Genomic DNA, 15,488 nt, shown 5'->3' with positions numbered 1-15,488 from the left:
CTTATTTGTTTGACTTTCAAGGTATTTCAGAAACTAGTATGAAACTTTTGACAGTTAGACAAAGGCAAGTTATCAAACAAAAGCAGTAACAGACATCAGTTTTAAGCAAATTCAAGTAAAGAGAAACATCCATATCACCAAGTGGTACCAAGAGAATTATGAAAACAAAACCAAAAAACTTAAGCCTGGATATTCAGCTGGTACACATCACCACTAACTTTATAGGAATGAGGTTTGGTAGTTTTCTACCCTATGTTGACTTATCACATCATTTACATAATATGATACACTCTAGCTTTACATTTAGGAAAAAAAGCAGGGGGGCCACAAAAGTTCTACATTCCTGTTTGCTTACTACAATGCTCATGATCCATCAGAGACTCCATTCAATGCTTCAACTTCCAAGGTAAACAAGTATGAGAAAGCTAGAAAAGAGAGAATGAGCCTTTTGTACTTCAGGCTTGATGCACAAAGCTGTCACACACCTCGTAACCAAGCCAAGAAAGCCCCACAGTCTGTAGAGACTGGCCTCCTCTGTATTACAAGCCACAACACTTTCTCTCCTTCCTATTCCCCTATCAAGGTTATCAAGGATAACAAGGTTATCAAGGTTAACAACTTTGTTAATGTGCATTTGTCCCACATTACAGATCTCTCTTAGGGTAAGGCCTTATTAACTATTTCCCTCAAGTTAACTGAACAAGTTGCTTAAAACTTTGATTTTTTTAATAAATAAAAGGAGACTTCTTCCAACCTGCAGTGAGCTATCTAGATTCTTTAATATTTTGGGGGTTTTTTTTGAAAGAAATGACATGCTAATACTTGCTTTTGTGCCCGAGGCTTGCAGAAACCACTGAAGAAGCTTCATCTTTTAAGGAGGTCCCCCCCACCATGTAGTTCTTGACTCAATTTTGTTTATCCAGAACGCAGATTTCTGCTATGTAACAAATAGTATATATCTTTCACTTTTTTGGTATGATTTCACATTTGTCCACACTAGGACAACTTGATTGACTAAATGGATTACGTACAAGATCCATGTCCCTTGTTCTGTCTACTCACCTTCATTTATTATTCCAGTCAACATCCCTCTGAGCAAGTCTGGGCAATGATTTCATATTTTATATCAGATGATCGATATAAATATTGATCAGCTCTAGCCAGATCCTACAGCAGTATAAGACAGTATTAAATACACTCTCACTGCCTAGATTATCCCATTAATTCTATTGAGAAAGACATCAAGCAACATCAAGATGTAAATAGGTTTAATATCCTTCTAAAATAGGCACATGTCCTGTTGGACCAGAAGGCACATTAACACAAATTTGGCTTCATTCTGACTCAGCAACATTCACTGACATTATTTCCCACACTGTCAATTTTACTGGCTTTTTCTACTAATCTCTCTGGTTAGGATTCTCAGTTTTCAACATTATAAATAATTAACTCAAGGTCATAGAAACATAGAATGTTTCGGGTTGGAAGGGACCTTTAAAGATCATCTAGTCCAAGCCCCCTGCCACAGCAGTCTGGATAAGATGGCTCATGATAGTCTGCACAATCTTACAAACCAAAGAAATCTGTTTCCAAGAAGACGCCTTAGAGAAAAGCAAGGCTGGTGTTTAAGTTCCAATGTACTTGATATAAGAAGCACTGCTATGCCTTTTAGCTACTGTAGAATTCCCTTCCCCGGTACCACACAATGACCAGCTGGAATGGGGTGAACAAGTTAGTAATCCTCAATGTACAAAACTGGGTGGACTGAAGGAAAAAAGGTCCCTTATGGAATCAAAGCCTGTATTCATTGCAGCCTGCCCAGTGACTCAAAGCCAAAAAAATGTTCATTTCCCCCTCTCCACATACTTCCATTTCTAGAATGATGGGAAGGTTTAAATTTGAACAGACTGTAAAGCTCGAAGAGCACAGCTATTTATGAACTAGTCCAAAATCTCTGCATTTTGGCAACGTGCCTACAAACAAATCATTACTGAGCTTCTTTTAGTGATAAAAAGAATTCATATCATATATACAGTCCAGATTAGTGCCAGAAAATGGAATTGATTTTACTATCTCCTTCCTGCCATTAAACTGCAAAATTAGCATTCAAGGAAAAAAAACTAAAGCTCAGCTTCTTAGTCCTTTTCTCGCTAAGGAAGCAAAAATGAGGTCCGTTCTGGAACGTCTGTCCTCTCTCCTTCCTGTAACGTCCCATTAGAAAGAACAGTAAACTGTCCTGGAAGCTGGAAATCTATAGTTGGAGTGCAACACCAATGCCAGTTTTCATTTGGAAATCTTAAGGAGTCTATTGACCTTCAAATCTTCAGACAGTGACTGAAGGGAAAAAAAAATACTTTTCTGTTCAGAAGGCATATTGTTGTAAAATTTCCACTGTGACAAGTTCCTTTGTATCTTAGGATTCCCATATTCTCTTTCCTTTGGCTGATTGTATCAGAAATTCAAGAATAATTCTAGAACATAACAGACACAAGCATACGCTTTAGGACCTGTTTTGAACTATTTCTAAATTCTGCCCACAGAATCACCTTTTAAAACGGGGAACACATTGAGTAAATAATCTCACTTGCCTAAAACCATGCAAGAAATGAGAACCCAGAACAAAACTCTGATACTTTTAATGAGGTATGGTATGTCCTGAATCAAGTGCTTCTAGAGTAGTTTTTGCCCTTGTACTTTCTAGATCGCTGGCCAAAAGGATTTTTGCTCAGCTAATGATTCAGATGTTCTTTAACATCATCAACTTTACTCAATTTCTTTTAAAAGCAATCTTAAATTTTGACTAAGTAATTCTGTGAAATCTTTAGAGCATTTTAGAGTATCTTTAAATAAAAACCCTCATTCGCTTGTAACAAGCAAACTTGTTGCAATGATCAGCTGTTATTATTCTGCTGCACATATGCAGCAATGTGTAGAATCAGTCTTTCATACAAATCAGAAATCATGGCTTCTGTGTACCTACACTCTAGAGGGTCTGCACACTTAATTCTATGGTAAAGCCAAACAACCCTTCCAATTTTAACCCTACCCCCTTTGCAAATTCATAGTGTTAAAGCTACCAAACACAGTACAGATACCTAACGAGTATCTATCTATGAGTACAGAAGTATAAACACATGCCAAGTTGAATAATAGTAGCAGAGAATAAGCTAAACCTGAAGGCCAAGTGACAATGGCAGGAAGAAAACAGTTTTACTGGTTTATCCATATTCACTTTATTTTAAGAAGCTTTCCAGATTCTTTTGTGATAACAGTGATAGAAAAGAAGGTAAAAGAAAGAGGTAGAAATCAGACTTAATGATACCACTTTGTACAGAGTTCCAGGCAACACACTTCCAGGGACAGATCATCTTCTAAACAAGAATTTCAGAGTGTGCTTTGGTAGAAACAGAAAAGGTTTAATGCCAAAGCCAAGACTTAAAGCAGCAGCGCAAACAAAAGGAAGAAACCCAAGAGCTTAGTTGCACAGTGCCCATCATTAAATAAGTTTATTTTAACATTAAAATCTCACTCTTTTATAGCAGTGGCACAAAAGTTAAAAAAAGTTTACATTTAGTAGAAGACTGTTGCCTGAATACGGTCCAAAAAAGTCAGATTGCATAGCCAAAGACCCTGTTACAGAGAAAACTGCAGTAAAAGCTGCTCTAGTAAGCGCAATATACTTCTCTTGTCTACTACAACAGCTTAACCTTCTCACATAGATTAACAGTTTTTATACTATCACTCTCAAATCTGTTAACACACACACGGTTTATTAATGCCTTTACTGAGGCATGTCAGAAATCAAGTCACAATGGTAGAAAAAGATTCCAGAAACCTTTTCCCACTTTTGAGAAAGTTGTGTTCTCTGGACTTCAACTGGTAAGTGTAGTTTCTTGAGGTCTATAGTTTCTTGATGTCAGCTGAAAGATGTCTAGAAAGTTTGAGAGTTTGTACATGACTACTACTTGCACAGGTGACAAGCAAGTTCTTGTTCATCACTTCAGACTGCAGTTTTGCTAGAAAACATCATTAATCTGTGTTCATTAGAGTGTGTAAACTGAAACATAAATCAGACTTGAATGAAGTCACCTAAGAAACTTACTCTGACAAAAGTGGTCCTCTTGTCCCTCACCCCCATCTTCCTTTACATTGCTTCCAGCACCCCTCTGATCCTCATATTTTTGCTAGGTGAGCGTCCTATTAGATAATAAAGTTGGTTCAGATAACCAAGGGATTTTAAGGAGTTCAAGCTAGTGCAACAGAAACAAAAGGAGCATCAGCTCCCATTTTACTGAGATCCACCACAGAATACTTTCTGTGGATCATGTGCAAGGCCAAGTTTCTTTTCGATACTTATCAGCTGGATGTCAAATGATCTTCAGTCCCCCTTTTTGTAGTGCTCATCAGTTAGAAAGGAGCCCAAGAACTTAGCTAGGCACGGATTAAGGGAAGTTAAACTAATGATCACTTCAGTAGCCTGCTGTATTCATAAAGCCTCCAGCATCCTTCAGGACTGCACTTTCAGAAACTTGACAGTTTTCACTGGTTGCATGTATGGTATTTGATGCAGAACCAGAAGTGCAGACATTAACCAGTAACCCTAGTAACTGCAATACAAGTATCCTAAATGCCAGAAAGGGAAGAACTCTTCTGTCGTATGGTTCCTTTTTGGACAGAGTCATCACTCAGTTACTCAAGGGCCTAACTGACCATGCATATACCTAGGTAGTATTAAGCTCTGGAGTTAATGAAGTCCCATGTTTCAAAGCTCAACTGTTTGTGATGCCAATTCACCATCAAGATGACAGCGGTGCCCTAAAGCCTAAATGCCCTAAACAGGAATTGCCAAAGTGGGAGTCTGAATCTGTTCTAATGTTCTTGTTGCTTCCTTCAGCTGCTGACAGATGCTCCCCCGCTCTCTTTTGATCTGTGTCCTAACAGAACTCTGCCTTGGTACATCATTGTAACATAGGCAAGATAGTTCAGAAAAAGTAAATATCTTGATTAACACTGAATCATGGGATATTATACAACTCAGTACTTATATACAATTCTCTTCTTAAAATGCAAGTAAGAAAACATATGTCGCTGCATTTACAATACCACTGTTATCCCCCATATTAAACTGAAGTCACAAAGTCTAGACACGACTTGGAGTTTTTGCTCTTGTTTATCTTGATCTCATCAGATGAATGATTAATAGTGTTTAACATGACATTCAAGTCATTTAATGTTTCTTGGGGCAGCATGCCAGATTCAGTAACTCGAGCGCATTCAGCATAACGGCCAAGATACATTCAAGGCCATAATATAAAAATGCTATTTTTCTAATTGCAGTCCTGTAACATCCTTTTCAGCTAGCCAGATTGTTTTTTTCAGCAACTCCTCTGTGCCCATTCTGTCAACTGACCTTTTATCAACTGGTCTTTCGTAAAAGGAAAGCAGCATTAGATGGTGTAATGCCATGCCATTTCTCCTAAGAGACTATTGCACATTTTTCAGAATTTCACCAGCTTATGTTTTTTGGATTGTAAGTAATTAACTGAAGAAGCACAGCACCTTAAAACTTTCCCTGACTTCCCCTAACTTTTGCATATACCAAGTTATTCTAAAACAACAGCTTTGTCATTTAGAGTTTACATTCTCTCTTAATCTGACAGGCTTGTAAACATAGACACACCACAGTTTCCAAAAGACTAACTCCATTTACTCTCTAAGCAGTGTGTGCAAAGACGGTTTTGCCGTCATGGGACTGAAAAAAGTCTTTCATTAGTGCTGCGCCAAAGACCCTTTCAGTCTATTGGTCAAAATGTTAAGTACTCGAAGGTTCCTGGAGTTTAGTTTTTTTCCTTTGTAGGTCACCTTCTTATAAAAGCTACACTCCATTTAATACAGCAGTTGGAAACAGCTTTATACAACTGGTCATGGGTGACTGCTTGCTGGCACTCATTAAAAACAAGCACTAATATTTAACACTCGTTTAGCAAATAGTCCTAGGATAAAGTCACATTTTGGCTTCAGCAACTTTGCTAATACACCCTTATAAGAACTAGCTTCCTTCTTAAATATCCTCAGATGAAAATGGTCTGTTGAATCTCTAAGCAGTAGCAACTACTGGTTTTCTGTCAATGCCCAGTACTTGACAAGGACCAAAGACATCAATGTCCGCATGTGTTCATCAGCACACTTTGGGGAAAAGCCTGTAGAAATTGCTTTTAGTACAGATGATTCTCATGTGCCATTTTCTGGTCCTCTGTCATTGTTAAATCTGACAGCAGAAAAAGAAAACAAGCATGCCTGGCTTATGGAAAAAAAATGTTCTGTTAAAAAAATAAACAAAGAGACTGAAAGTGTACTGCTGAACTTAACGTAAGAGCAGAGTCAGTCAATCTAAAACAGTCAGAGTAAGATGCAAGTTAACCCACCACTACAACACTTTTCTCCTGTATCACTGTGAGAGGCCATCACGTCCCCCATTGCTGTCCAAATCAAGCAGATAAAATCTCTAGAACAAAGGCAAAAACTGTGGAATCTAACCCTTGTCCAGGGAAACAGTTGTGCCAGTGAATTATAAACAAAAGCACTCCCTCCCTCTCCTAGTTTCAACACACAGCACAGCAAGCAATGGTTACAAAACCAGCTGGCAGGCAGCAAACTCAGCAGAGTACCAACACTTTCCCTCTCAAAGAGCTAAGACTCTCCAGACTAATAGGAGACAGTTGAGCCCAGCTGCAAACCAACAAGCCATAACCTATTACAACTTTCTTGTTAACTCATATGAGAGTTTTCTGGGAGACAGGGCAGACACAGAGACATGGCCATTTCCCACGTTACGAGCCTTCTGGTTGACTAGGTCACCAGTTTCTGTCTTTTCTGCAGACACTCAAGCTCTAAAAGCCTGTTAATAAACCAGGCACATCAACTGTCAGTGAAGGATGCGTCAGCATCCAACCAACTCAAGCCTGTGGAGCCTGGAAACCATCTCCATAGACGTATCACATGTCTTCGTACTGTTTTAAGTGGGAATACTTGGAAATACTCTGCTCTGTGCATCCAAAAATGCTTTGTTGTACAGAGAAGAAAAAAAAAAAAGGCAAGATACTAGAATCAAGCACTTACTTCAGTGACTAGCAGTCTGAGTAAAATATGCATTACTTCCAGTGCTTAGAACAGCAAATGAAGGGGAAATTCAGATGTTAAGATCTTTTGATGTGAAGTAAAATGCCAATTCACATGCTTTCAAAGACATAACATTCTTTCCCAGGAGTTGCAAAAATAAAGAAAAGGAAGAGGTGATAAAGAAGTCTACAGAACAACAAATTTTTAACATAAACTGCTTTAAAAGAAAAGCAAACATGTTTTGGTGGGACCTTGAATTCTGTTGTTATACCAGGCCTCTCCCATACACACTCAGAAGACAACTTCTACCAATGAAAGCTGTAATGCAATGCAGGAAGAAAGCAAATACAGAAGTAGATGCCAAGTTTTTAATCATAACTCTGAAGTACCAACAGTAAAATGCTACACTGAAAATAAAGCTACACGGTTTCAAACTGAGCAAGAAACCTGCAAGTAAATCTATAAAGGCAAAAATTTAAGGCAATCAGAATTTATGAATATCAGCTACAGAAAGACTATTAAGACTCAAATGTCTACCTTTGGCCCTCAAGACTTCACCTAAATCTTTTTCACTCAGATAGCATGCACCATAAAGACAAGTTGACAATTCCATGAGTTTATATGCACCCTTCTGTCAATGCCAAAACTATTATTATAGTCTGTTTCTGTAGATAGTATGTACACACTTCTGTAACAGAAAAGGCTTTGAGTAAGTTCTATGATTCAAGCTAAAAGCCTCGAGTCATTTGCTCACCTTCAATTATTCTAAAACTTTTCTTTTGTACCTGAGAATCTCATACATCCTTCTGCCTCCCTCCTTCAAGTCAGTTCAGTATCTATGCTCTAGAAAGGCTCTTGTAGCTACTTGTAGGTATCATGAAATTTGTCAGCGGTCACGTAAGTTCCACCTGAAGTCAAAATCCACGCTCCCTGAGAGGCAATCCAGATGAGTATTTGCCCAAATTTCTTCTGTCCATTCAGATGACTTGAGAGCTACACATACCTCCTCCCAAACCCCCACTGTAGGTTATCATACACTTTAGAGCAACTGGTCTCCACTTCATGGGCGTACTGCAATGCCACACAGGACAACTGCACAATGCAGCTCAACTGCATGAAAGGAATCATCATTCAGGAACATGAAAGCCTGAGGATTGGAATAAAGGCAAAGAAAATGGTTCTTTTGTTTACCTCCTGTCACTGACAGGTTAAAGCATAAAAGGAAAGAGTCAAGCACAGGTTTTTAGGGCTGCATAAAGAGCCCATTCATTAGGTTATAAGAAGTCACATACATTTGATTGTGTCATCTTAACAAAGCCACAGTAAGAGAGATTTCTTTAGGAATTATCACTGCTGGAATTACAAAGGCAGTTAAGACACAAACTCTAGGATGCTGTCCCACAGGCTAGGCAATCCAGCATGCTAGAGGAGGGAAGCACCTCCTGAAAAATGCCTTATCAGCACAGACACAGTGTATGTAAACTACAGAAAGGAAAAAAGTTTAAACTGCTGAAAGCATGAGGAGAATTGTGCAGCTTGCCTAATCCTTTTCTCACCACCAAATCCTTAACATTCAGATAAACAGTCACTATTTCTCTAAGTTATAGAAGGTACACCACTAATCTACCACTACACTACTTGCATGTTTAAACAAGATAGCAAGATGTGTATCTAGTTTTTGGAACACATCCTTGGAAGAGGGAATAATCTATGAACATATATGCACTCTAGGACAGAACACAGTTATGGGATGGAATACAGACTGAGAGGTTCACATGTAAAAGGCTATTGATTTTATATGATCCAGATCTTCTCATAAGTATTATTGTAAAACTGGCAAATTAACAGCACTGGCAGAAGGATGCAGTTTTATTATTATTTTAGATAAGCATGCTCAATACAGCTAGTAAGTCTTTGTTACATGTATTCAGTGAATGCTACGGTTTACAGAAAGTAGGATCTTTAATGTAATTTTTAGTTCACAGCTGTGCAATCACCCAGGTAGGTTACTAGTGCCAGGGACAAAGGCCTCAGAAAAACTTTTAGGACTAAATTTGATTTCTTAATACCACCTCCATTTTTTTTTTTCCATGAAGATGCAGTATTTCTGAAGAGGACCAATATTTTGGCCCATCAAAATCAGAAATACATAGTATACAATGCAAGCTGTGGGGGAGATGGAAAATAATTCTGAACAATACAATGGTATGCTTCCACATACTTCCTTAGAAAAGACTATTAAAATAATTCAAAACCAACTACTACATCTTAAGAGCTCAGACTGCTTCCTCCTATGAGTGTAACAGAAAGATATACAAGTAGGCAGGGTGAAAGGAATCTTGTACAGGAGAGTTTGGGGCAGATTTTATATAATTAAAGGAGTTGCCTCCTATTACCCTATTATATCATTGCAACAGGAAAAGTAAACAATGCAATATTATCACAGGATAAAAACATACACATTTTCACACTAATACCTCAAAAGTCTTAGGCCCAGTAAGTTTTGGGGAAGTATTGTATTTATTAGAATACATTTACATTATGATATTCAGGAAAGTTAATACGATTAGCTTGTCATAAGAAGAAATATTTAAAAGCATATTAAATGCCCATGGTTGTTCTACCATCAAGACACTATATAGCTCTCATCCACTTTCCTTCAACACAGGAATTCCTGATTGTTACCATCAGCTTCAATGTGGTTGCATTTAGCCACTAGAATACTAATGTAGTGGGAACCATTTGAGTCCTTTTACAAGGCTATGTTTAGCTTGTGTGCCCAAGTACTACTGCCATCTACGGAAGAACAATAGCCTTATATTACTGTCATATAAACAGCCTCTTCAAAACCAGAGGAAAGCCATGCTTTTGAACTAATAAGTCATCTCTATTGAGGCAGTTGCACGTAGCCAGAAAGTACGGTAGAGCAGAAAAGTGAATCCTAGTTGGCATTTGAGCAACTGGCATTTGAGCAACAGCTATGCTGAGGCTTATACAAGCCACAGGAAGCTATATAGCATAATGTTTTTTCCATATTATTTAGAACACTGCAGTATGTCACGTAATAAAGGCTGTTTGGCAAGCTAATATTGGTACTTTTGACAGCAGAGTGTTTTGGGATGATCCATCTAAAGCATCAATTATTCAACCTTTTAAGAAGAAAAAAAATTAAAGATATCACAGTATTAAAAACAAGAAATCACGAAGGACAGGAATAAAAGTTTAGGCTGAAAAAAAAAGTCAAAAAAGCAGAAGACCATATAAGGCAGAGAAAGTGATGCAGTTCAATATCGAACAAGGCCTAAATGGCAAAAACATATCTCTGTGGCAGCATTTGAGGAGACTGGGAAAGAGAAAAGACACCAAATACAAGAAAGCTAAATATTTGTAGTGAGCCAAAACAAAAGAAACAGTTACTTTTGTCATAAGGATGAAAGCAAACAAAAAACAAAACAAAAAAGACATATGCTAAGAATGCCTGAAAAAACAGGAGAGAGAGTACTTTAACCATTTTATTTTCAAAATTCTAAAATTAACCACTTTGACTCATCCAAATACTTTCTATTTAGCTGAGCAAACGTACAGAAAGAATTATAGAACATACTCAGTTATGGACTTTTACTTCGGGCTATTCCATCTGCAAGCAAGAAGTAACTCACATTATTCAATGTCAGAGACAAGAATGAAAACAGTCTTCAAAAAAGATGGTTCCAAACACACTGTCAGATAAATATATGCACATTCAAAATATCTGCTAGTACAACTCAACTTTTTCTTCTAACCTTAGCAAATTCAGCTATTGGCTAAGACTTTGCACCTTATACACATGCTTTACAACCTTCCACATAATGCAAAGAGAAAGACTAGGTATTTCCTGTTTGCATGATACTGAGAATGTCCTACACAAGTTATAGCAGTGTACAACTTAACGGTGCATTGGCTTGGCTTATTAGCCATGAATACCTGTTCTGACTTCTCATTACAAGGACACTTGAAACTAAATTCCATAAGGGCTCACACTGATCAAGTTAAGACAGCCTAATACAGGTTCTGATGTCAGCTGAACCATGATAGTGGTCCACGCACACACCCAGAATCTGTGACAAATGCAATTACAGCAACAGCTCAACTCTTCTGCACAGGAGGCTACATTAAGGAGCATCAGCATGTTTTTGCTGCTGGCTAAAACCACAGAGTTGCTGTAACTGAGCTGATACAGTAAACTCATTAAGCCATGATAAATTTAATAGTGAGTTTAAGATGAATGCCTCTTCCACTTAACTGTTCTGATATCCACCTGTATATATCCTGGGAGAAGCATTAATTACAGTTCTGAAACTCTCTAATCAGAAGGTACTTTTGTCCAATGCTTGGACATTACCTTCATATAACACCTAATTTAAGCTGTGGGACGCCTTTCCGCAGGATGTTGTGGCTGCTAAAGTTTACAAAGGCTCATGCACCAAAAATTGAAAAACATTGCCACTGGCTCAGGAAAACCGTGAGCCACTGATTACTAAATACTGGGAGAGTGTTCTAGTGAAGTAACACAACATGCTTCCCCATTCTTGTATTCTTACTTCTAAGCCTGTTACTGGCTACAGTCTGAGGTAGGATATGGGGCACTGTGGATGTTTGGTCTAATCCAGTATAGTCATTCTTCCAACAAGAATGCTTGTAAACAGATTCTTCTGTCCTAATCTCTAAAATTATAGCAATTAGCCAAGATTCAGATTACATTCAACCAGAATCAATATACCTTCTCCTTTCACTTATAATTAATTGGAAGTTAGAGAACAAAAATCTTTTGATATGAGCAGTATCTCAGCAGAGAACAAACCAATAGGAGTCTCATTTCTTTGAGAAGGGAATAAAAAAATATAAAGTTGGTAAATTTACATTTATGCTCCATCTTGTCACCCAAATTCCCATTCATTCAACTGAATATTTCTGGTATCTTCCTGGTTTTATTACAATTATTTAGCAGGTATAAAGAGGTTGTAGGCTTACAGTTCACATTTTTGGAACTTATTCAAGCACTGAAACATTTACATAAAAACTCATTTTTCCCAGCAAATCTAACAGATAATCATATAACTTACCTTTTCCTGGTCAGAAGACAGAGGTGGCTCCACTAAAAGAAGCCTCTGCTCAGAGATGTCCTCTTCAAAGGCTGCCTGTATTGTTGCAGTGTCAGACATGTGTCCTTTTCTGAGCCGTAGACCTGGCTCTGGAGAACCAGCATTATCGAGTTCCGTTAGTTCATTCATGAGATGCTGGGAGACTTCTCAAATATTCTCTTTCCTCTTGGTTTGGTTTGGCTGATTATGTGTTGTCTCTGAAAGACAAACAGTTTGTATAACTGAACCAAAGTTAAAGAGTGTTAAGAGTTGGCTGGAAAAAGAGCCACTTCCTGGTATGAAGTTCATGCCCAAGCTCCATCATCTGGGCTAGGTTTCACCAAAACTAGGACACTAAACACTGGTACAGCTGCTCAGGTAATAGCAAGCAAGCAGAGTTCAAGCAGCAACTAACTTTAGACAGACTGCAAGGAAGGCAACAGTACACACAGTGATTATGTTTCCCTTGCTTAAATTAACATGTTCACAATTACTGCTAGTAATGGGTCTGTACCTTTACTGGTATAAGGAATTAGATCAGATTTAAACACCATTCATTCCATCACAGCAATAAGAAACAGATACTTCCCCCAGAAACCCATAATCCATGATTTCTACTCAGAAAAGTAACTACATTTTACACTTAATACTGCAAAAAGGACTGGGGCTAAATTTAATTCAGAATGCTAAAGATTTGCAGAAAATTACCTAATGACAACCTGTTAATCTGAGCCCTCATCCAAGAGTATGATTGGTTACCTATTTATCTTGTTCATCACTGTGTGGTGGTCACTTCAATAGCCAGCCAAGAGATACCTGTTTGACACTGGTAGCCTTGGGAGGCACAATAGCCAGAGCACTTTGCAATGAGAGTGCCAGAAACCATCAGAATGAATTAGCGCTCAGCCGAGGCTTCAGAATCCCTTTGAATGAGAATCTATCTGTTTTGCACTAATCACTTGGTGTCATTCTATTACTGTAGCATCCAAGTCCTTAGATGTGACTAACACATAACATTAAGATAACCCATCTAACAAGTTTTAACTTGCCAGGGTGCATAATTAGATTGGAATTTTAGTGCCTAATAAAAGATGGCGAACTTTGTCATAATGTAGGAGGGCAAATCAAAAATACAAGATGGGGGATTGATATTGACAGTCTTATAATAAAATGTCACCTCCAAAAAGCCAACAAACAATATACTCCTTCCTTTTAGGGACTAACCTCATTTACATATGATCACTGCAAGATAATTCTCAGCTCTGACAAATGTGCTATAGCTAATTTTTCTGCAGCAGTTTGTAATATTATATCCCCTCAGCTGCCTGGCAATTCCCAGAGGACAGAGCTGCTAATGAGCAGGTAACAGACTTTGCAGAACTAAACGATATCTCAGTTGCTCGAGTTCAGTATGGCACACTGCTTTAATCACCCAAGAAGGTAAGTTTACAATATGACAGCAGAGCAGATGGTACGCCCACCTTCCTGCTAACTCCACTACAGAGTCAGTAACCTCCATCTGAGAAGTAACATCTAAAATGGCCACAGCTGTTTACTTGGTAAACACAAGAGCCACAGGACTATTGCCCCATGAGAATTAAGACAAGGTTTAACAACATTACACAGGAAGCCCAATGAAGAAATTGAGCAAGTGGATTTTCAGACTAAGAACAAATATTTAGAAAGCCACAGAACAACTGAAATCTTGACTGTTTTTGTCTTATTTCAAGCAGCCAATTCACAATTCTGTTTACGCAAGAAACATGAAGACATCATCACATTGCCATGTGGCAAACTGATCTAGGGAGAATGAAAGAGAGTATGCAACTAGAACTTCCTGGGGTCTTAGTTTAAACGACAACTTAAGAGACTTATGTCAGTACAGTACATTGTATCAATCTGAAGCTGTAGCTAAAACAAAAAAAATGCAAGTAAGTAGAGCAGTTGTTTGTAAACAACAGTTACAAGCACACATGCACACACCCCTACCTGATATTCCACACAATATTTCCAACAGGTAGTTAGTTGAAAAAGCCATACTTAGTTTCATGGACTGTTCAATTTGCATTAGACATTTAACCAGCAAGTTTTACTAGTTTTTCCTTCTACCAGCTTTAAGCAATAGAATTGCCATTGTGTGTTGCATTACCTGTTATATTGCCTAAGAGCATGTCCTTACATCACCTCTATGACATTGTGGGAGCAATGCTCAAAGAGACACAGTTACAACCAACACAACAGGCTTAACCACATTTGGCTAAGATGCTTCTGAAAGGATTGCCTAATACAAGAAGATACAAGAATACCAACAGACTTCTTAAATCAGGCCTTGAAGATTTACTTCACCAGCACTCACTGCCAAGCAATCACTAAGGTTAAAAATTAAAGATGCATTTCACCTCCAGTGAGTGAGATTTGCATTCATCAGTAGAGCTGAACTGTAGAGCTCTGCATAAGTAGAACTTACTGTTTCTTGAAATTACAGTGGAGTTGCTCAGTGAGCTAAGATGTTTCCATGTTGTCCTTCATGCAGGATCCTTTTAGTGCTAAATATGCTTGCCCTTACTGAACATGCAAAGGTAAGCAAGCCAAAAGATAGTCCAAAAGCATCACTACTGTTTTTTAGTCCTTTTAAAAAATATACTACAAAGGCCAAAAATGCATGCCTGAATGCAACATGGATATACCAACAGAAAAGTGCTAATAGCCAGAACTATTTGTTCACAAGTGAAAGAAAGCAGTCTGAAAATATGAACAGGAATGGCATAGTCTTTAATTTCTATTTTAAAGTTCCTATGACTCCACAGTTCAGTGAAGGGTTTGAATGACTAAAATGACCTTTTCCTAGGAAAACAGGAAGTATCGTCAGTAGCATCTAGCCAGAAGACAATGGCTGAAACATTGTGAAGAGAATTATTGCCCCATTCTGTCTCTAAGACTAGGCAGTTCATGAAAATAAAAACTAGAAATTGGAAAGCTATGGAACATTTCAGGTCTTGGAAGAGATTGTTTTGTCTTTCACTGAGATTACAAATCTTGTATCCAAGTCCTTTAACTTTTTTGTAGCAGACAAAAACTAAAAGATTTCATTAAAATTAGCTTCAATTTAAAGAAGAAGTTGCCATGTACAACTTAAAAATCTACTTAATGATTTCATACATAAAACGACAACATCAGCATCTAGATCAATTCGTGAGTTCCTGCTGTGTTTAAAATCAGCTGAGAAAAGTATCTACAGAGTTTGGTTGG

The 15,488-nt window shown here is 37.9% G+C and overlaps 1 protein-coding gene across 4 annotated transcripts in view; it reads right to left on the bottom strand.

The window, feature by feature from the left end:
- The window catches only part of ADIPOR2 (adiponectin receptor 2), a 46,955-nt gene that overhangs the window by 10,503 nt on the left and 20,964 nt on the right, over window positions 1-15,488 (bottom strand). For all 4 annotated transcript variants that reach the window (XM_074871674.1, XM_074871678.1, XM_074871677.1 and 1 more), the window contains exon 2: window positions 12,222-12,457. In XM_074871674.1, coding sequence (XP_074727775.1) covers window positions 12,222-12,389 — 168 coding nt within the window. In that variant the 5' untranslated portion in view covers window positions 12,390-12,457. The remainder of the gene's footprint in view (window positions 1-12,221; window positions 12,458-15,488) is intronic.

This window comes from Strix uralensis, chromosome 5, assembly GCF_047716275.1.
Source record: "Strix uralensis isolate ZFMK-TIS-50842 chromosome 5, bStrUra1, whole genome shotgun sequence".
Taxonomy (NCBI): Eukaryota; Metazoa; Chordata; class Aves; order Strigiformes; family Strigidae; genus Strix; species Strix uralensis.
The sequence above is the reverse complement of the archived record's forward strand: the minus strand, read 5'-3'. Positions and strand labels throughout refer to the sequence as shown.